Source organism: Stegostoma tigrinum, chromosome 3 (assembly GCF_030684315.1).
Source record: "Stegostoma tigrinum isolate sSteTig4 chromosome 3, sSteTig4.hap1, whole genome shotgun sequence".
Classification (NCBI taxonomy): Eukaryota; Metazoa; Chordata; class Chondrichthyes; order Orectolobiformes; family Stegostomatidae; genus Stegostoma; species Stegostoma tigrinum.
In genome coordinates, this window is record NC_081356.1 from 632,395 (window position 1) to 654,171 (window position 21,777).

Here is a 21,777-nt window from a genome sequence, read left to right on the forward strand (position 1 = left end):
CAACAGGGTCATTGGAACTTAGTGAGTATAGTATTGAAGTCAACATGAGCATGAAGGGATCGATGGTGGTGTGGGGAGGTTCAAGTGCAATGCAGTGACAAGAATGAGAAGCTAATGTAGTTGAGGTCATGGTGGGTGCCTGGAGGTAAGGTCAAACATAGTTTTCTCACATTAAATTTGAAATGCACCATATCAACAGAAGCCAAAATCAGTGTTGTTGGTTAAAAGGTAACAGCGAAAGAGGGAAATGCTTTTTGGAGGTTAGTATATTTGACTAATTTAAGGGGGCTACTAATAATCCTGATTCAGTAGATTAGAAACCATGTTCAGCTGGGTTCCATTCCCAATGAAACCAGCATAGCTTCAGAATACAATGCATTGCCTTTCAACAAGATCCCACCACAATATGGAACCACAGTATGTTGTGGACTGTTTGACATCCTGTAATGAATTCACAGTACATGAAGTTTCTCAATACCTAAACCTACAATAATTGACAAACTGAATCAATGGATGTTGCTTACAGAGTTCGGGAAAGATTTTCATTGCTACCTTTCTCAATATTGGTTTAAAAATACACTTTGGGTTAAAAACTCAACATTTTAATGTGACTCTTTCAATGATTTTGTAGCTAAAAGGCCAAAATATCTCAAAGTTATACTTAAATTTGATATAATTCAAATCCACAGTTTTGCAGAATAAGTGTGACAGATATGAAAATCTCATATTATCAATGAGAAAATAGCAGCTGAATTGCTTTACATTTCAACTTGTTGAAGCGAGGTTAAGAATATAATAGGTATGCCCATCAGCCTCAATAAATGCTTTTTCCATTGAATTTGCAGAATAATTTTATGTCCATGTGTAATTCAAGATTTAAAAGAGTCAGAACATATTGTACCTAATTACAGCTTGCTAGCACTTCATGTTGTACTTAACATACTACTAAACCTTTGAGTGCATTTAGAAGCAGCCGGATCAACAATTAACTCAGATGCACTACTTTTATTTGAGTACTTACTAACACCAAATGATCTGTGTTGATGACTGCTGTTTTATGAAAGAATGTTGGAAGGCATAAATTCCATCAGTTCTCTGATATAAAGCATGATTTGGACATGCAATATGCAAGAGTATGCAACAATATACTTAGAACCTTTGGCTTAAATCATTCAGGCAGGGATGTATTGAACTCTTTTACAATTTTCATAAGCATTTTGCTACACTTATATCAGTTAATGTCCTTGCATAAGATAAAAGAGTAAATGGCATTGTTCTTACAACAATATCCCAAATCAGAACACTGTCTACACTTCAAAAGTATAGCATTATCTGCAAAAGTGTTTTTTAATGACCTGAGATTGTCAAAGGTGCTATTTAAATGCAAATTCTTTACAACTGTCATTACTAATCTAGAATGTCCTTGTAAAACAACAGGATCAACCAAACATCTTGGAGTTTAAATTCATTATGAAGTTTTTTTTGGCTGAGTTTGTGCAGCTGGAAATCAAAATTATGAGAAATCCCAGGGTCACAGTATTTTTATATGAAGGGACCTATGCCCTGTATTACTGGGGACTAACTGTCTAGATATATCTTGAATTTGTTCGAGATAGGGTTTCTCTTAGATTGTATAAAACCTTAACTCAACAGGTCGTCCAGATCCCCCAAACATGTGGAGCACACATACAAACAGGCAAATTGCCCATGACAAGAGTGACTTTGAAGACCTTTTCTGGCTCACGGAGTTCTTGCTTTGGTTATAAAGTAATGCATTAAGCCCTTGAGTCAAGAAGGCAAGTGGGGTTGGATTTTACGTTCAGTGAGATGTTGCCATGGGCTGGAACAGTACATATTGTTTCTCTTCCCCCTACAGATTTGCTCCCATAGAGCTCAAATAGGTTTAACTTCTACTGAGATTGCTGCCCCCTAGGGAGGAGATCTTGCCTCTGAGAGCTGTTGGTGAATTGAATACAAGCTAAAAGAAAAGTGGCAGAGGGGGAGGTGGAGGAATCATGATGATGGGGCACCATGGGGTGGGAAGGACAGTTTCTGGGGGAGGTAAATGCAGGAATGCCTGTTGTTTGGGAGCTGAGGATGTTCCAATTGAAACAGAAGCTCCACAAAAGAGGCAGCCTCCTCCCACTTCCTGCTGAAAGCTGGAAGTGTGTCACCTGCTCGGTTTCCAATGTATAACCAGCCTCTGCCGCACCATAAACAGCAATTGCTGGAAAAGCTCAGCAGTCTGGCAGCATCTCTGAAGAGAAATCAGAGTTAACGTTTCGGGTCCAGCGACCCTTCCTCAAAACTGCCGTACGTATAATTGTGGTGGGAGCATGGCAAGAGGGCAAACAGCAGGCACAGTGTTTTTATGTGTGCCCCTGCCTGCAAACCCACCCCTATTGGGAATGATGAACACGTCCATGCCATTTAATCTTTCTTCTTCAAAAATAATGTGAGGTTGTATTATTCTACAAAAGTGACAGAGACTCACAAAATCCAGTGGGAGTCACGTAAGCCATGCTGTACTTCAGAATCCCATCACTGTGCCCTGGGCACCATTGCTGCATGGCAGTAAAAGCATGCTGCACACAGTTACTCTCCAGAATTACAGAAAAGAACCACTTGATTTCCTAGAAAATACATAAAGATTGTTTCTGCAGGACATTTTGAAAATTGTGACAAATTCCAAAGTTTTGTCACAATGAAAAAATAATGAATAAATAAAATTTCTGCAAACTATTAAAATGATTATTAATTCCTTAGAGTCTGGCATTTGGCTTTGATGCAGTTGCAATATATTAATGAAGTCAGTGTGAATTGTTTCAATGTTGAAATTTACACCATTTAATGTCGCATTTTGATTGGAAATGACATTGTAAATTAATATAGGCTTTTGATAAACAGACTTAACACAAATGCACACTGCTGACTACTAGCTGCTGTCAGATTTTAGTCTGGTGAAATTAGTTCAGTGTCAACTCATGCCGCAACGCTCAATGCCATTAATTTAATGATGGAGTTAGCCAAGCCTCATGTACATCCTGGTGTAACTGTATGGTGCCTGCCTGAAACATCAGAGGTCACACAGCGGCAGCTACCAGAATCCAAAGAAGTTGCTGAGGTTTGGTGACGTGTGCCGCAGGCTCCTACACTAAACAAGAGGGTATCACACGCAGGAGAAGGCCCAGCCCCATCTTGCAGCACATCGATTCTGTCTGGATCTCACAAAGTTGGGTTTAATTTACCCTGTTGCAGCCACTGTTTCTGCTCCTTCACAATTTACCAGGCTAGGTGGCAGAGCCAGGGCAGACTCTCACATACCAGCTGGTGTGGATTAGAATTGTTGCCATTGACACAGGGAGAGATACATTTAAAAAAGATCTGTGCATGTAGGAAAAACAGTAAAACATAACAAAATTTTGAAATTATGACGCTCCAAACTGGAGTTCCATATTAAGTTACATAAACTGAGTTTGGTTCTGGACTATCATTCTTGAATTTTACTGGCTCCTCCTTCTAGGTGAGCAAAGGTATAAAAGATTAACCAGTAATTAAAGAAAAATACAAAGAAAAGCTGAGAAAGTTTTGTACCTCTGACCATATTCCAGCTTCCCACACTGTCAGACAGTCCTGACCTTCACAGTGCTGGAGAGAAGTAGGTTTCGGTCCGGAACAGTCTCTTTCTCGAGCTCTGATAAAAGTTCCATTTCGGAGCTGCTGGGTACAGGCCACTTGTCGGCTTTGACTTCCTTTACCACACGTCCGTGAGCATGGTGTCCATTCTGTCATCATCCACCTATTGAAGAAAGTATTTTGTAGTATAAATCACAATTGCCTATCATCAACAACAAAGCAACCGCAAATCAGAAAATACATTAATACGAAGAGTTTCAAATTCTGATGAAACTTCTGGATCAGCAGGATCCAACTGATACCTTCATATCTGCCACAGACCCAGGGCTTAGCACGTAGCAAGGTTAAAGTCTATCACTAGCGTGATGCTGTTTTTCATCTCAGTTAAAACTCATGTCATATTTCATGCTAGCCCCTTCATACTGGTGTGGAAATACAGAATCAAGATGCACAAATATTGTGACAAATTATGCATTAACAATCTGGATGAAGGACCCGAGGGCATTGTTGCCAAGTTTGAAGATGACAGAAAGATCGAGGAGAGGCAGGTAGTTTTGAGGAAGTGGGGAGGCTGCAGAAGGACTTGGCAGGCTCGGACAGCGGGCAAAGAAGTGGCAGCTGGAACACAATGTAGGAAAGTGAGAGATTATGCACTTTTGCAGGAAGAATACAGACATATAGCATTTGTAAACAGGGAAAAGCTTTGGAAACCTAAAGCACAAAGGTGTTTGGGAGTCCTAGTTCAGGATTCTCTTAAGGTTGATGCACAGGCTCAGTTGGCAGTTAGGAAGGCAAATGCAATGTTGCATTCATTTCAAGAGGGTTAGAATACAACAGCAGAGATGTACTACTGAGGCTGTATGAGGCTCTGGTCAGACTGGGTTTGGAATATTATGAGCAGTTATAGGTCTCGTATCCAGGAAGGATGCGCTGGCCTTGGCAAGGGTCCAGAGGAGGTTTACAAGACTGATCCCAGAGATGATGGTCTTCTCATATGAGGAATGGTTCAGGACTCTGTATCTGTATTTGAAGTTTAGAAGGGTGAGAGAATATTTGATTGAAACTTACAGAATACTAAGAAGCCTGGATAGAGTGGACGTGGAGAAGATGTTTCCACTGGTAGGAGAGACTAGGACCTGAGGGCATAGTGTCAGAGTGAGGGAACAACCCTTTAAAAGTGAAATGATGAGGAATTTGTTCAGCCAGAGGGTGGTGACTCTGTGAAACTCACTGTTGAAGAAGGATACAGAGGCTAAGTCATTGAAGATATTAAGGCAGAGATAGATAGGTTCTTGATTAGTAAGGGGATCCAGGGTTAAGGGCAGAAGACAGGAGAATGGGGTTGAGAACATATCAGCCATGACTGAGTGGTGGCACAGACTCATTCCACTGAATGGCCTAAATTCTGCTCCTCTATCTTATGGCCTTATGGGCTCAGAAGCCTTAAGACCCTCTTGGACCCGACAGGCTCACAATAAGCTGATAACACATACCCGTGGGTCTTTGTAGCAAAATAACTGATTGAAGAATATCAGAGAGGAACTGTGAATGGATGTGCTACCAATACAAAGCAAAACGGTAACTGTGATAACAATGGTCCTCTGAATTTAATTTTCTTGATTTGTGTTTTCAATGGGATACTGTAGGTCAGTTTTCAACAAGTAACAGATAGAGTTTTATCTTGGATGTCATATTGAACATTCTCTTGTTCAGCTGACATTTCTGACTGTACATTGGCCTGGAAATTCCTGCAACATTTTTTGTGGAGCTATCTCCTTGTGTAAAAATTTGGTGAACTGATTTGTAGTGGTTTTGTGCTGAAACCTCTGCCAAGAAAATTTTCTTAATCATTGTCAGTAACAAACCTGCAAGATGCGACGTAACATGTTAGAGCAATAATCCAAAATACTCATGTTGCAAAGAGAAACATTCCCCCTAAGATGTGACACCTGCACAGACCCCATTTTCAAACACTGAGTCTCACCACAAGCTGAGGTTTTACCTGTCTCGAGTTTAGAATAATTGCATCTGTGCAGTTTGGAAAGATGCCAATCAGCCCATCAAGTCTACACTGACCTTCTGAAGAGTATTCCACCCAGACCTAGCTCACCACCCTATTCCTGTGACCCTGCATTGAGCATGGCCAATCCACTGAACCTGCACATTTGTAGACTGTGGGAGGAAACTGGAGCACCCAGAGGGAGCCCACGCAGATACAGGGAGAACATGCAATGTTTACATAGACAGTCACTCAAGGCTGGAATCAAACCTGGGTCCTTGGCACTGTGAGACAATACTGAACCACCATGTCACCCCTTCACAAAGGATAACGTCTGGCCACACTGCTGATGAAGGCCTCAAGTAGTTGGAACATACCATAATCACCTGTCCCTACTTATGCAGAAAACTACCTTGCCTACCATTGCAGGAGACAGTGGTCAGCACATAACATTCTCAAGGAGCTGCAGAGGAAGGAGATGGTAGATCTTGTTGGATAGTTCCCTGAGTATCCTGTCAAAGTTATTTGGTGAAATTCTGCAATGTAGTCGTTGATGTTGGGTAAAGCACTTCCTGTAGGAAACTTCCTACATGCCCAGAGTCTCACCACATTGTCCTTGAGGTGCCTGTGGTGGGGAAAAGGCTGTTGTCCAGCTTCTTTGCAAAGGCACATTCCACAAGAAGGAAGGGAGAGAGATGCAGTGGTTTCTAGACAATAAAATGTGAGGCTGGATGAACACAGCAGGCCAAGCAGCATCTCAGGAGCACAAAAGCTGACGTTTCGGGCCTAGACCCTTCATCAGAGAGGGGGATGGGGGGAGGGAACTGGAATAAATAGGGAGAGAGGGGGAGGCGGACCGAAGATGGAGAGTAAAGAAGATAGGTGGAGAGAGTGTAGGTGGGGAGGTAGGGAGGGGATAGGTCAGTCCAGGGAAGACGGACAGGTCAAGGAGGTGGGATGAGGTTAGTAGGTAGCGGGGGGTGCGGCTTGGGGTGGGAGGAAGGGATGGTGAGAGGAAGAACCGGGAGGCAGAGACAGGTTGGACTGGTTTTGGGATGTAGTGGGTGGGGGGGAAGAGCTGGGCTGGTTGTGTGGTGCAGTGGGGGGAGGGGATGAACTGGGCTAGTTTAGGGATGCAGTAGGGGAAGGGGAGATTTTGAAACTGGTGAAGTCCACATTGATACCATATGGCTGCAGGGTTCCCAGGCGGAATATGAGTTGCTGTTCCTGCAACCTTCGGGTGGCATCATTGTGGCAGTGCAGGAGGCCCATGATGGACATGCCATCAAGAGAATGGGAGGGGGAGTGGAAATGGTTTGCGACTGGGAGGTGCAGTTGTTTGTTGCGAACTGAGCGGAGGTGTTCTGCAAAGCGGTCCCCATGCCTCCGCTTGGTTTCACCAATGTAGAGGAAGCCGCACCGGGTACAGTGGATGCAGTATACCACATTGGCAGATGTGCAGGTGAACCTCTGCTTGATGTGGAATGTCATCTTGGGGCCTGGGATGGGGGTGAGGGAGGAGGTGTGGGGACAAGTGTAGCATTTCCTGCGGTTGCAGGGGAAGGTGCCGGGTGTGGTGGGGTTGGAGGGCAGTGTGGAGCGAACAAGGGAGTCACGGAGAGAGTGGTCTCTCCGGAAAGCAGACAGGGGAGGGGATGGAAAAATGTCTTGGGTGGTGGGGTCGGATTGTAAATGGCGGAAGTGTCGGAGGATAATACGTTGTATCCGGAGGTTGGTAGGGTGGTCTGTGAGAATGAGGAGGATCCTCTTGGGGCGGTTGTGGCGGGGGCGGGGTGTGAGGGATGTGTCGCGGGAAATGCGGGAGACGCGGTCAAGGGCGTTCTCGATCACCGTGGGGGGAAAGTTGCGGTCCTTAAAGAACTTGGACATCTGGGATGTGCGGGAGTGGAATGTCTTATCGTGGGAGCAGATGCGGCGGAGGCGGAGGAATTGGGAATAGGGGATGGAATTTTTGCAGGAGGGTGGGTGGGAGGAGGTGTATTCTAGGTAGCTGTGGGAGTCGGTGGGCTTGAAATGGACATCAGTTACAAGCTGGTTGCCTGAGATGGAGACTGAGAGGTCCAGGAAGGTGAGGGATGTGCTGGAGATGGCCCAGGTGAACTGAAGGTTGGGGTGGAAGGTGTTGGTGAAGTGGATGAACTGTTCGAGCTCCTCTGGGGAACAAGAGGCGGCGCCGATACAGTCATCGATATACCGGAGGAAGAGGTGGGGTTTGGGGCCTGTGTAGGTGCGGAAGAGGGACTGTTCCACGTAACCTACAAAGAGGCAGGCATAGCTGGGGCCCATGCGGGTGCCCATGGCCACCCCCTTAGTCTGTAGGAAGTGGGAGGAGTCAAAAGAGAAGTTGTTGAGTGTGAGGACGAGTTCAGCTAGGCGGATGAGAGTGTCGGTGGAGGGAGACTGGTCGGGCCTGCGGGACAGGAAGAAGCGGAGGGCCTTGAGGCCATCTCCATGCGGAATGCAGGTGTACAGGGACTAGACGTCCATGGTGAATATGAGGTGTTGGGGGCCAGGGAATTGGAAGTCCTGGAGGAGGTGGAGGGCGTGGGTGGTGTCACGGACGTAGGTGGGGAGTTCCTGGACCAAAGGGGAGAAAATGGAGTCCAGATAGGTGGAGATGAGTTCGGTGGAGCAGGAGCAGGCTGAGACGATGGGTCGACCAGGGCAGGCAGGTTTGTGGATTTTGGGAAGGAGATAGAAACGGGCCGTGCGGGGTTGGGGAACAATGAGGTTGGAGGCTGTGGGTGGGAGGTCCCCTGAGGTGATGAGGTCGTGAATGGTGTTGGAGATGATGGTTTGGTGCTCGGGTGTGGGGTCATGATCGAGGAGGCGGTAGGAGGTGGTGTCGGAGAGTTGGCGTCTGGCCTCGGCGATGTAGAGGTCAGTGCGCCATACTACCACTGCGCCACCCTTGTCTGCGGGTTTGATGGTGAGGTTGGGGTTGGAGCGGAGGGAGCGGAGGGCTGCCCGTTCTGCGGGGGAGAGGTTGGAGTGGGTGAGAGGGGTGGAGAGGTTGAGGCGGTTGATGTCTCGACGGCAGTTGGAGATGAAGAGGTCGAGGGAGGGTAGGAGGCCTGGGGGTGGTGTCCAGGAGGAGGACTTGTGTTGGAAGCGGGTGAAGGGGTCAGTGGAAGGAGGGTTGGGTTCCCGGTTGAAGAAGTAGGCATGGAGGCGAAGACGGCGGAAAAACTGCTCTATGTCCGACCGTGACTGGTATTCGTTGATGTGTGGTTGTAGGGGGACAAAGGTGAGCCCCTTGCTAAGGACTGACCGTTCGTCCTCAGTCAGTGGGAGGTCTGGTTGAAACTGGTGAAGTCCACATTGATACCATATGGCTGCAGGGTTCCCAGGCGGAATATGGGTTGCAGGAACAGCAACTCATATTCCACCTGGGAACCCTGCAGCCATATGGTATCAATGTGGACTTCACCAGTTTCAAAATCTCCCCTTCCCCTACTGCATCCCTAAACCAGCCCAGTTCATCCCCTCCCCCCACTGCACCACACAACCAGCCCAGCTCTTCCCCCCCACCCACTACATCCCAAAACCAGTCCAACCTGTCTCTGCCTCCCTAACCGGTTCTTCCTCTCACCCATCCCTTCCTCCCACCCCAAGCCGCACCCCCCGCTACCTACTAACCTCATCCCACCTCCTTGACCTGTCCGTCTTCCCTGGACTGACCTATCCCCTCCCTACCTCCCCACCTACACTCTCTCCACCTATCTTCTTTACTCTCCATCTTCGGTCTGCCTCCCCCTCTCTCCCTATTTATTCCAGTTCCCTCCCCCCATCCCCCTCTCTGATGAAGGGTCTAGGCCCGAAACATCAGCTTTTGTGCTCCTGAGATGCTGCTTGGACTGTTGTGTTCATCCAGCCTCACATTTTATTATCTTGGAATCTCCAGCATCTGCAGTTCCCATTATCTCTGATGCAGTGGTTTCTGTTGGGTTTCATCCTGAGCAACACTGTGACACAGGACTCTGTACTCCACTTTCTGTTTTCAGACAGTCAGCACAAGATATATGACTGCATCTGCAAGACCAGCATTACTGCAAGATACTCTTTGGTGTCTGACTGAAATTTGCTGGTCAACCAGTGCTAGGAGCTGTCCTTCACTGAGTACTGCAGACTTGCATGTTCTAAATTTGAGGACAACATGATGTCAGGCACATAAAGGTTGGGACAGTTGCTGTCATAAAACGTCTTTGTCCATGGTCTTTCAAGTATAGTACAGTGAGGGTCAGAACACTGCCAAATCCCTCAGGCTGTGTACTTTACAAAGAATGTATGTTGTAAATCAACGACACTAAAAGTGTATTGAGGTAGCACAGCATGAAACAGGGCAAAAAGAGCAATCTGTCTGCTGCACTTTCTGCAATTCTGATCTGAAATGCCTTCACCTTCGGATTGTATACCTGACACTGTATTTTGTAAATATGAAATCTATAACAACTGTATCAAATGCAACAAAGTTTGGAACAAATTGAATTTTATTACAAGTGTCATAATATTTAAGTTGAATTGTTATGCAACGCATTTTCATGAATGTTATGAATAAAATACATTTTTGAAGAAAATGTCCTTCAGGACAAGTTAGGCCCCAGCAAATTGAAGTTCAAGAGAAAAATTGTTCCTGCTATTTTTAAGTACATGCTTCAAAACTCCCTGCAGTTGTTTACACGGCCTGGCCCTTGTAACTTATAGTCTTACACAGAACTATACCAAAAATATGTCAGTGCAAAACAGACTGCAACCATCCAATATTGCCACAATTGAGATTTCTTGAGTTTGAAAGCATTTATTTTTGCAATGACTTTTTATCATTCAGACTTGCACAATATGTAACTGGAGTACTATTATACTGAGTGCCCCACGTTCTTTGCCTTCTTCACTATGAGTTCCATCAGGCATATCCCATAATGATGGAATAAAAGTAGTACTGCAAAGATTCTGAGACTGTTGGCAGAGGATAGAAGCACGCTCATAGAACATAGAACTGTACAGAACAGGAATAGGACCTTCGGCCCACAATGTTGTGCTGTAAAATTCAATGTAAAATGTAAAATTAAACTAATCCTTTCTGTGTGCCCTTGGTCCACATCCCTCCATTCTCTGCATAATCGTGTGCTTATCTCAAAGTCCCTTAAATGCCCCTATTGTATCTGCCTCCACCATCACCAATGGCAGCACATTCCACACTCCTACCACTCTCTGAATAAAAAACCTGCCCCTCACATCACCTTTGAACTTTACCCCCTCAGCTTAAATACGTGCCCCTTAGTTTTAGACATTTCACCTCTCGAAGGAAGGATTCTGACTGTCAACCTTATCTATGCATCTCATAATTTTACAGATTTCTATCAAGTCTCCCCTCAGCCTCCGCCACTCCAGAGAAAACAACCTGAGTTTTTATGATTTTACCTTACAGCTCATACCCTCTCATCCAAGTAGCATCCTGGTAACGCTCTTCTGCAGCTTCTCCAAAGCCTCCACATCCTTCCTGGAATGTGGCGACCAGAACTGAAAGCAGTCCTCTAAATGTGGCCTAACCAAAGTCTAATCAAGGTGCACCATGACATCCTGGCTCTGTACTCAATTCCCCAACCAACAATGGTGGACACGCCATACGCCTTCTTTAACACCCCATCCACTTGTGGTGCCACTTTCAGGGAACTGTGGACTTGAACCCCAACAGCCCTCTGTACATCAACACTGTTCAGTGTCCTGCCATTAACTGTATACTTTTCCTTAGCATTTGATCTCCCAAAATGTAACATCTCACACTTAGCTGGACTAAACTCCAGCTGCCATTTCTCTGCCGATATCTGCAACTAATCTATATCTCGCTGTATCCTTTGACAACGCTCGACATTATCCAAAACTCCACCGACCTTTATATTGTCTGTAAGCTTACTAATCCATTCATCTACATCTGGTCCGAACATGTACCTTCCTCTCAATCCCTCTACATGCTGACCTGCTGCTCTAGTTCCCACCCCTTGCCACTCTCGATTGTTGGTGAAGCTTTGGACTTGGTTTTATGTGCTAACACAGGCAAAGAGGAAATATGGGTAATAGCTTCCATTAGCCTGATTGGTGTAAAAATTGGCAAAAATTTTGATGTCAATGGAGCGAACGAATTCTGGCCCATTTATACATTACTGTCAGGTGTAGGTACTGGTGGAAAGATATCCTCCAGTTGGTCTTCCTGGCCTTTGATTTCCGCTTCATCAAATAACAAGTCTACAGACCCTCTGGCCCACAATGTTGAGCCGAACTTATACCTTAGACCTAAGGTCTATCTAACCTCCACCCCTACGTTATACTATCATTCACATGCCTATCTAATAGCAGCTTAAATGCCCCTAATGAGGCCGGTTCCACTACCTTCTCCGCAATGCATTCCATGCGCTGACAAGTCTCTGAGTAAACAATCTACCTCTGACATCTCCCCTCTATCTACCTCCACTCACTTTAAAGCTATGCCCCCTTGTAATAGCTACCTTTACCCCAGGAAAAAGTCTCTGGCTGTCCACTCTATCTATACCTCTGATCATTTTGTACACCTCTATCACGTCACCTCTCATCCTTCGTCGTTCTTAAGAGAAAAGCCCTAACTCTCACAACCTTTCCTCATAGGACCTTCCCTCCCTTCCAGGCAACATCCTGGTAACTCTCCTCTGCACCTTTTCCAACACTTCTACATCTTTCCTGGAATGAGGTGGCCAGAACTGGACACAATACTCCAGATGTGGCCAAACAAGGCTTTTGTACAGCTGGAGCATAACTTCATAGCTCTTGGACTCAATCCCTCTATTAATGAAAGCTAATACACCATACACCTTCTTAACAACTCTATCCACTTGGGTGGCAGCTTCCAGGGAACTGTGGAAATGAAGCCCAAGATCCCTCTGCTCCTCCATACTGCCAAGAATCTTTCTGTTAACCCCGTATTCTGCTTTCAAATTTGTCCTTCCAAAATGAATCACTTCACACTTTTCAGGGTTAAACTCCATCTGTCACTTCTAAGCCCAGCTCTGCATTCTATCAATGTCCCTTTTGTAACCTAGAACAGCCCTCAGTGCCATCCACCACTCGATCCACCTTCGTATCGTCTGTGAATTTACTAATCTATCCTTCCCCTCTTGCATCCAAATCATCAGACCTACCCTTTCTCTGGTCATTCTCTTATTCCTCACATTGGTGTAAAAAGCCCTGGAGTTTTCCTTGATCCTGCTTTCTCATGCCCCCTTATAGCTTTCCTCAGCCCTTTCTTCAGTTCCTTCCTGGATAACTTGTATCCCTCTAGAGCCTTTTCAGTTCCTTGTTTCCTAAACCTGCCGTAACCATCCTTCTTCCTCTCAACCAGTCGTTCGACCTCTCTCGAGATCCAAGGCTCCCTCACTCAACCGTATCTTCCCTGCCTGCCACGGACAAAGGTATCGATCACACGCAGTATGCATTCCTTAAATAATCTCCACATTTCTATAGTGCTCTTCCCTGACAGCATCTATTCCGATTTGATGTTACCCAGTTTTTGCCTAACAGAATTATAATTACCCTCTCCCCCAAAACCTTATCCTGCTGTATGTACCTATCCTTTTCCATAAAAGTAACAGAATTTATGATTGCTACCGCCAAAATGCTCTCCTACCAACAGGTCTAACACTTGGCCCGGTTCATTGCCAAGCACCAAATCCAAAGTGGCCGCTCCCTGTTTTGGTCTATCTACAGACTGTGTCAGGAATCCTTCCTGAATGCACTGGACAAAATCTGCTCCATTTAAACTATTACAACTAAAATGTTTCCAATCAATATTTGGGAAGTTGAAATCACCCATGATTACAACCCTGTCATTTCTGCACCTTTCCAGTCTCTGCCTTCCAATCTGCTCCCCTACTTCTCTGCAGCTATTAGGGGGTCTGTAAAAAAAAACCCAACAAAGTGACTGCTCCTTTCTTGAACCTGACCTCAACCCAAACTGACTCCTTACAGACATATCATTCTAGAACTGCCTTTCAGTAGCTGCTATACTAGCCTTGACTAACAATGCTACTCTGCTGCCTCTTTTCCCAACCTCCCTGTTTCTATTAAAGAGTCTAAATCTCGGAACCTCCAACAACCATTCCTCTCCCTGAGTTACCCAAATTTCTGTAATGGCCACAATATCATCGTTCTAAGTACTGACCCATGCTCTAAGTTCATCTGCCTTATTTCTGATACTTCTAGCATTGAAGTATAAATACCCCAAACCATCCCTGTGACCACAATTATTCTCCATTGTCCGCATTTCTTGAACAACCTCACTCCCTGTTGTGCACTCTCTCTGGGACTCCCTTGTCCGCTCGACACTCCACTCCAACCCCACCACACCCGGCACCTTTCCCTGCAACCGCAGGAAGTGCTACACTTGCCCCCACAACTCCTCTCTCACCCCCATCCCAGGCCCCAATATGACTTTGCATATCAAGCAGATGTTCACCTGCACATCTGCCAATGTGGTGTACTGCATCCACTGTACCCGTTGTGCTTCCTCGACATTGGGGAAACCAAGCGGAGGTTTGGGGACCGCTTTGCAGAACACCTTCGCTCAGTTCGCAACAAACAACTGCACCTCCCAGTCGCGAACCATTTTAACTCCCCCTCCCATTCCTTGGATGATATGTCCATCCTGGGCCTCCTGCAGTGCCACAATGATGCCACCCGCAGGTCACAGGAACAGCAACTCATATTCCACTTGGGAACCCTGCAACCCAATGGTATCAATGTGGACTTCACAGCTTCAAAATCTCCCCTTCCCCCGCTGCATCCCAAAACCAGCCCAGCTCGTCCCCTCCCCCCACTGCATCCCAAAACCAGTCTAGCTCGTCCCCGCCTCCCTAACCTGTTCTTCCTCTCACCTAGCCTCTCCTCCTACCTCAAGCCGCACCTCCATTTCCCACCTACTGACCTCATCCAGCCTTCTTGACCTCTCTGTCCTCCCCGGACTGACCTATCCTCTCCCTACCACTCCACCTACACTCTCCTCTCCACCTATCTTTTCCTCTATCCATCTTCGATCCGCCTCCACCTCTCTCCCTGTTTATTTCAGAACCCTTTCCCAACCCCCTCTCTGATGAAGGGTCTAGGCCCGAAATGTCAGCTTTCCTAAGATCCTGCTTGGCCTGCTGTGTTCATCCAGCTCCACACTTTGTTATCCCTGTTGTGTCTGTTGGAAAGCTGAATGCCTCATCCTCTGAATTATAGATCAGGTTCCCCACACCCTGCCAATCTAGTTTAAACCATTCTGTGTAGCTTAAACAAACCTCCCTCCCAGCATATTTGTGCCCTTCCAGTTCAGATGCAACGCGTCCTTCCTGTACAGGTCCCACCTTCCCTGGAATGTGCTCCAATTACCCACATAATGGAAGCCCTCCCTCCTACACCAGGCCTATAGCCACATGTTGAGGAAGTTATTCAGAAAACATGCCCTGTCACTTTACAAGATTAACTGAACTTTGGGGGTATTTCTGGTATTTACCACAAAAGTCGTGAGACAGCCCTTTTAATCATCATTGTGCTGTTATTTTTGCACATATTCAGTTGGGTTCATCTTCTGGCTGCAACTAATTAGCAAGTCTCAGTTACATGTTGAGACAAAGCAGAGAGAGATGTGCCATGTCTGACAGTGACCTGTAGCATTTCAGTGAATCCACACTTTAAAATCAACACAGTCCTATGTCACCGATAAGACCATTTGGCCCACTGACGTAGCTCCCACAAAAAGTGTGCTTTTCCCAATTTCCTGCACTTGTTCCATATCCTTGAGTGTTATGATGTGAAGGTGCCGTTGTTGGACTGGGGCAGACAAAGTCAGAAGTCACACAACACCAGATTGTAGTCCAATAGGATATCAAATAAACCTGTTGGACTATATTGTGTGGCTTCTGCCTTGAATTTTATGATATCTGAAGTTCTCATCCAGATATATTTTAATGGTTGTAAGGTTCCCAGGCCTCTCTACCTTCTCAAGCAGTGCATCCCAGATTCCCATCACATGCTGAGTGAACAGGTTTTCTTTCCCAAATCCCCTCTGAATCTCCAGCCCCTTACCCTAAAACTATGCCTCCTCATGATCGATCCCTCAACCAAGGGGAACAGCTGCTCTCTATTCACCCTATCCATACCCCTCATAAGCTTACACACCTCAATCATGTCCCCCCTCAGTCTCCTCTCCGCTAAAGAAAACAACCCAAGCCGAGCTAATCTCTCCTTATAGCTTAATTTCTCCACTCCCGGCAAAATCCTGGTGAACCTTATCTACATCCCCTCTAATGCTACCACATCCTTCCTGCAGTGAGGTGACCAGAACTGCACTCAGTACTCCAGTTGTGACCTGATCAATGATCTGCACAATTCCAACATTACGCTCTTGCTCTTATACTCAAGGCCACAACCGAAGAAAGCAAGTGTCCCATGTGCCTTATTAACTATCCTATTCACATGCTCTACTGACTTCAGCGATCTGTGAATAATTACTCCAAAATCTCTCTGTTCCTTTAAGCTACCCAGTGCTATTCTATTCATTGAACACTCCCTCATCTTCTTTCTTCTTTCAAAGTGCATCACTTTGCTCTTATCAGGTTAAAGACATCTGCCACTGCGCAGCCCATCTGACCATCCTTCTATATCTTCCTGTAACCTACAATCATCTTCTTCACTATTAACCACTTTACCAATCTTGGGACCATCTGCAAATTTGCATAATATCCCTTCCATATTTTCATAAATATCATTTGTGTATAAAAACAATAATGAGTCCCAGTACTGTTCATGTGGTGCATCATGAACATCAAACTCCAGTCACTCAAACAGTCTTTTACCACTACTCTTTGTGTTCTATTACTAAGCCAGCTTCTGATCTGTCTCACAGTTTCCCCTGAATTCCATGTGCTTTGACCTTCTCAATCAGTCTTCCATGTGGTGCCTAGTCAAAAGCTTTGCAAAAATGTATATAAACTAAATCAACTGAATTTCCTCCATCCACATATTTGATCACATTTTCAAAAGTTTCTAACAAGCTTGTTTGGCATGACCTCCCTCTGACAAAGCCATGGTGATTCTTCCAATTAACCCATGTCTATCCTGGTCAACACAGCAGGCCAAGCAACATCTCAGGAGCACAAAAGCTGACGTTTCAGCTTTTGTGCTCCTGAGATGCTGCTTGGCCTGCTGTGTTCATCCAGCTTCACAATTTGTTATCGTGGATTCTCCAGCATCTGCAGTTCCCATTATCTCCTATCCAGGTCAGTATTAATTCGTTCCTTCAGAATTTTCTCCAATAGTTTCCATCCCACTGATGTGAGACTTACTGGTCTGTAAATTCCTGGTTCATTTCTACAACTCTTCTTAAAAAATGAAACCACACTAGCTGTCCCCCCATGGCCAGATAATTAAATTTAAATTAATTTTAATTTAAGTTAAATAAAAATTTGTCTCAGAGCCACTGCAAGTTCCTGCCTTGCCTCCAACAGCAGCAGGGATGCATTTCATCTGGCCCAGGGTAACTGTCTGTTTCAAAGCCCGACAGAGCATCCAATACCTCCCATTTCCCATGCCAGACAGTGAAAGTTCCTCACTGTCCCCTTTTCTGTATTCCGTACCTACATTCTCCTTTTCCATAGTGAAGATTGAAGAGAAGTATTTATTTAATACCCTTCCAATATCCTGCAGCTTCACATGTAGGTTGCCCCCTTGGTCACTAATGGGCCTGACTCTTAACCTGGTTAACCTCTTCCCTTTAATGTATTTTAAAAAATCTTAGGATTCTCTCTAATCTTGTTCACAGGTCCTTTCTCATGCTCCCTTTTTTTCTCTCCCAATTGCTTTCTTATGTTCCCTCCCATTCTCACACAATTCATAGAAGTACATCTTCCAATGTCTTTTGATGATTGATATCATGAAAACTTTTTGTGGGCTGTCACCCACAAACCAAACTAAAGCATTATCATTATGCATTAAAGCATTAGCCATTCTAGTATTCATCGGAAGTGGAATCTGTGGCTCATGGAGAAGCTAGGCCTGGAATACTCAAATTCAAAAAGATGAATGGCACGATGGCTCAGTGGTTAGCACTGCAGCCTCACAGTGCCAGGAACCCGGGTTTGATTCCACCCTCGGGCGACTGTCTGTTTGGAGTTTGCACATTCTCTCCGTATCTGTGGGTTTCCTCTGGGTACTCCGGTCTCCTCCCACAGTCCAAAGATGTGCAAGTTAGGTGAATTTGGCCGTGCTAAATTGCCCATAGTGTTCAGGGATGTGTAGATTAGGCGGGTTATAGGGGAATGGGTGGGATGCTCTGACGGTTGGTGTGGACTTGATGGGCCGAAGGGCCTGTTTCCACTCTGCAGGGATTCTATGAAAACAAGTTCAATCAATACTGTTCAGAGGTATTACTTTGATCAACGGGCATTTGCCTGCCATGAACCTGGCATTTCAGCTCTTTCGTTTGCCTTCTGAGCCACAAAAAAATACATATTTTGGGGTTAAGCTGCAAACATCTGTAGAAAATTCATAAAGCTAATGCTATTTGAGTGTGCAGCAGTGTGAAGTTAAGGCAACTTTTCTCATTTGGGCACTTTCAGGCTGATTCAAAACACCACTCCCAGAGAATGGAATTAAACAGGAAGCTTGCAGGATGCCTTAATACACTGGACATAAAATGACTGGTAATTAACAGGAAGATTACTACTTGTGAAACCAGTAGTTTTGACACAACTGTTGTCCAATGAAAACTGCTACTATCATAGGTATGAAGCAAACAGAGTACTGACACCTGCTCAGGCACAAGAGCTAGCCTAATACAGAACAAAGAGCATGAAACAAAGAGACTTCAAAACTGTATTTTAAGTGTGGGCTTAGCCTGACAGCCACTAACTACTTAAGGTCTTCAGCTGTAGTCTTTGATATTTGTGATTTGATCATTAATTAAATCAATGGTGTGTAATCACTCAAAGACATTCTGTATGTTGCAGTGAATTAAAAGATTCATGTTTTAACTAAGATAACAAGGTGTGGAGCTTGGACGAACACAGCAGGCCAAGCAGCATCAGAGGAGCAGGGAATCTGACATTTCACAGAACCCTTCCTACTATCTCTGTAACATGTTTTAACTAAAGCACTTTACCATTTTGTTTTAGTCAGGAGATGGACTGAGCTAACAGAGCTGCATATGTTACTGAGAAGTGACAAAGCACTTCAAGGTTCTTAAACATTCAACATAATTGCGATTTTGCCAACAATTGGACAACTGCTATTTCATAATTCGAAGAAAATCTTAACTTGCTCTACTAGAGCATGTAGTACTGTATTTACTGTCAGTTGAAATAGATCAAGATGCACATCATTTATTACCTGGTCTGACATGGCTGCTGATTACACTTGCGTACTAGTGACTCAGGCTTTTTCAGCTGTTTGCATTTTCTATTGTCCACAATAGTTGTAGTTTTGCTCATGATTTTTGTACAAGTCACAAGTGTTTTTCTTTCTCCTGGGGAAATAGTTAAAGGTGAAATCAGTTTTCTTTATATTAAGCAAAGATTGTTTCATATTCACAATGCTATAACTCTCACTTTCATGATTAAACAGAGCATGCAGTTATGGGAAATGATTGAACCTCCCTCCCATTATATTTGTTTTAGTTGAAAAGTTGGTGAAAACTTTTCCTTTCATTTAGGACAAAATAAACTATTAACGGAAGAGACAGTAGGTAGCATTAAGCATTAGCACTGCAAAACTATCAATTGAAGGCAAATGTCAAACACTGTTGTATAACTTAATTATTAAAATGAATAGTTTAGGCAGCTCATCACCACCTCCTCAAGAGTAGTTAAGGGATGGCAATAAATGTTTGCCAGCTACTGATGCCCAAGTCCCATGAGGGAATTTAAAAAATGAGCACAGTAGATTATCTATTGAAAAATGTTTAAGACTTGCATCTAATTTACAGTAAGCCACATTTTAAATTCAAAATATATTTCTTAATAAGAATAAAGAGCCAACAAATGAATAAAAGATCTAAAATTTCCACAATTTTAGGACAATAACTCTGAATTTGACTCTAGAACCTGGTATATGGGGATATTTGCATCCTAGTAAACAACAAGAGTGAATTTCCATTATGATAGCAATTTTCATGTAAAGGAACACATTTCGAAATGATTCACATGGAAGAGGCAACCGTACATAGAAGCAGGGGCAGAAACTAAATTGCAGTAAGGAATAGGACCAAAAGGAAGTTTTAAGGGAAGAATTTGGAGCAACAATTTGGCTTTTCCGTAACATCATTTTAAATAAATTATAAGCCTTCCAACATGTGATGAAACGACACTCTAGTTATCGCATTAGCATCTTAATTACCATATCAAAAACCATTTTCACCTGTAGGATGACACGATAGTTTTAAAATCATCACACTCAAATTAATCCTTTGTCAAATCTGTTTTCTGAACAATGCACAAATTATCCTGAATTATGACAACATGTTGTGAGTGAGGACGAATCTAGCCAAGGCTCCTGGTTCTAATTAGTAGCCTGTAATGTTTAGTTGAGGAAACTTCAGAGGCTAAATTTTGGGCCCGATTGACATTGGGAATTCAGATTGGAACCCTGATTTCCTGACTCCATTTCCAACATCGGCTGTTTTGGCTTCTTACAGCCATGAGGCAGGCCATTAAATTTGTTCAGAAGTTTGTTGAACAGGAATTATAGCGGTTCACTGACATTTTCTACTCGGCCTCCAATTTTGCCTGATTAACCACTTTGAGACAGGCACCAGAATGGGATGCCGATTGCGATAGGCTTAGGGTTAGGGTTAGGCTTAGGGTTAGGGTTAGGGATAGGGTTACGGATAGGGTTAGGGTTAGGGTTAGGATTAGGGACAGGGTTAGGGTCAGGGTCAGGGTTAGGGACAGAGTTAGGGTCAGGGATAGGGTTAGGTTTAGGGTTAGGGATAGGGTTAGACCATAAGACATAGGAGTGCAAGTAAGGCCATTCAGTCCATCAAGTCCACTCCGCCATTTAAATCATGGCTGATGGGCTTTTCAACACCACTTCCCTGCACTCCCCCCCTCCCCCCGTAGCCCATGATTCCTTTCGAGATCAAGAATTTGTCGATCTTTGCCTTGAAGGCATCTAACGTCCCGGCCTCCACTGCACTCTGCGGCAATGAATTCCACAAGCCCACCACTCTCTGGCTGAAGAAATGTCGTCTCATTTCAGTTTTAAATTTACCCCCTCTAATGTTAAGGCTGTGCCCTCGGGTCCTAGTCTCCCCGCCTAACGGAAGCAACTTTCTAGCGTCCACCCCTTCTAAACCATACATTATCTTGTAAGTTTCTATTAGATCTCCCCTCAACCTTCTAAACTCTAATGAGTACAATCCCAGGATCCTTAGCCGTTCATCATACGTTAAACCTACCATTCCAGGGATCATCCATGTGAATTTCCGCTGGATACGCTCCAGGGCTAGTATGTCCTTCCTGAGGTGTGGAGCCCAACATTGGAAACAGTATTCTAAATGGGGCCTAACTAGAGCCTTATAAAATCTCAGAAGCACATTGCTGCTTTTATATTCCAACCCTCTTGAGATAAACGACAACATTACATTCGCTTTCTTAATTACGGACTCTACCTGCAAGTTAACCTTCAGAGAATCCTGGACCAACACTCACAAATCCCTTTGCACTTCTGATTTGCGAATTTTCTCACGGTTTAAAAAATAGTCCATGCCTGTATTCTTTTCTCCAAAGTGCAAAACCTCACATTGAATTTCATCAGTCATTTTCTGGACCACTCTCCCAAACGGTCTAAATGTTTCTGAAGCTTCCCCACCTCCTCAGTACTACCTGTCTGTCCACCTATCTTCGTAGCATCGGCAAACTTCCCCAGAATTCCCCCAGTCCCTTCATCCAGATCATTAATATCCAAGGCGAACAGCTGTGGCCCCAACACTGAACCCTGCGGGACACCACTTGTCACCGATTGCCATTCCGAAAAAGAGCCTTTTATCCCAACTCTCTGCCTTCTGTCAGACAGCCAATCCTCAATCCAAGCCAGTAGCTCACCTCGAACACCATGGGCCC

The 21,777-nt window shown here is 44.7% G+C and overlaps 1 protein-coding gene across 1 annotated transcript in view; it reads right to left on the reverse strand.

Annotated features, from left to right (window-relative positions):
- The window catches only part of LOC125450680 (A disintegrin and metalloproteinase with thrombospondin motifs 19-like), a 456,336-nt gene that overhangs the window by 60,471 nt on the left and 374,088 nt on the right, over positions 1 to 21,777 (reverse strand). The window contains exons 19-20 of the mRNA XM_048526734.2: positions 19,049 to 19,184; positions 3,595 to 3,799 (exon numbers count right to left, since the gene is read on the reverse strand). Coding sequence (XP_048382691.2) covers positions 3,595 to 3,799; positions 19,049 to 19,184 — 341 coding nt within the window. The remainder of the gene's footprint in view (positions 1 to 3,594; positions 3,800 to 19,048; positions 19,185 to 21,777) is intronic.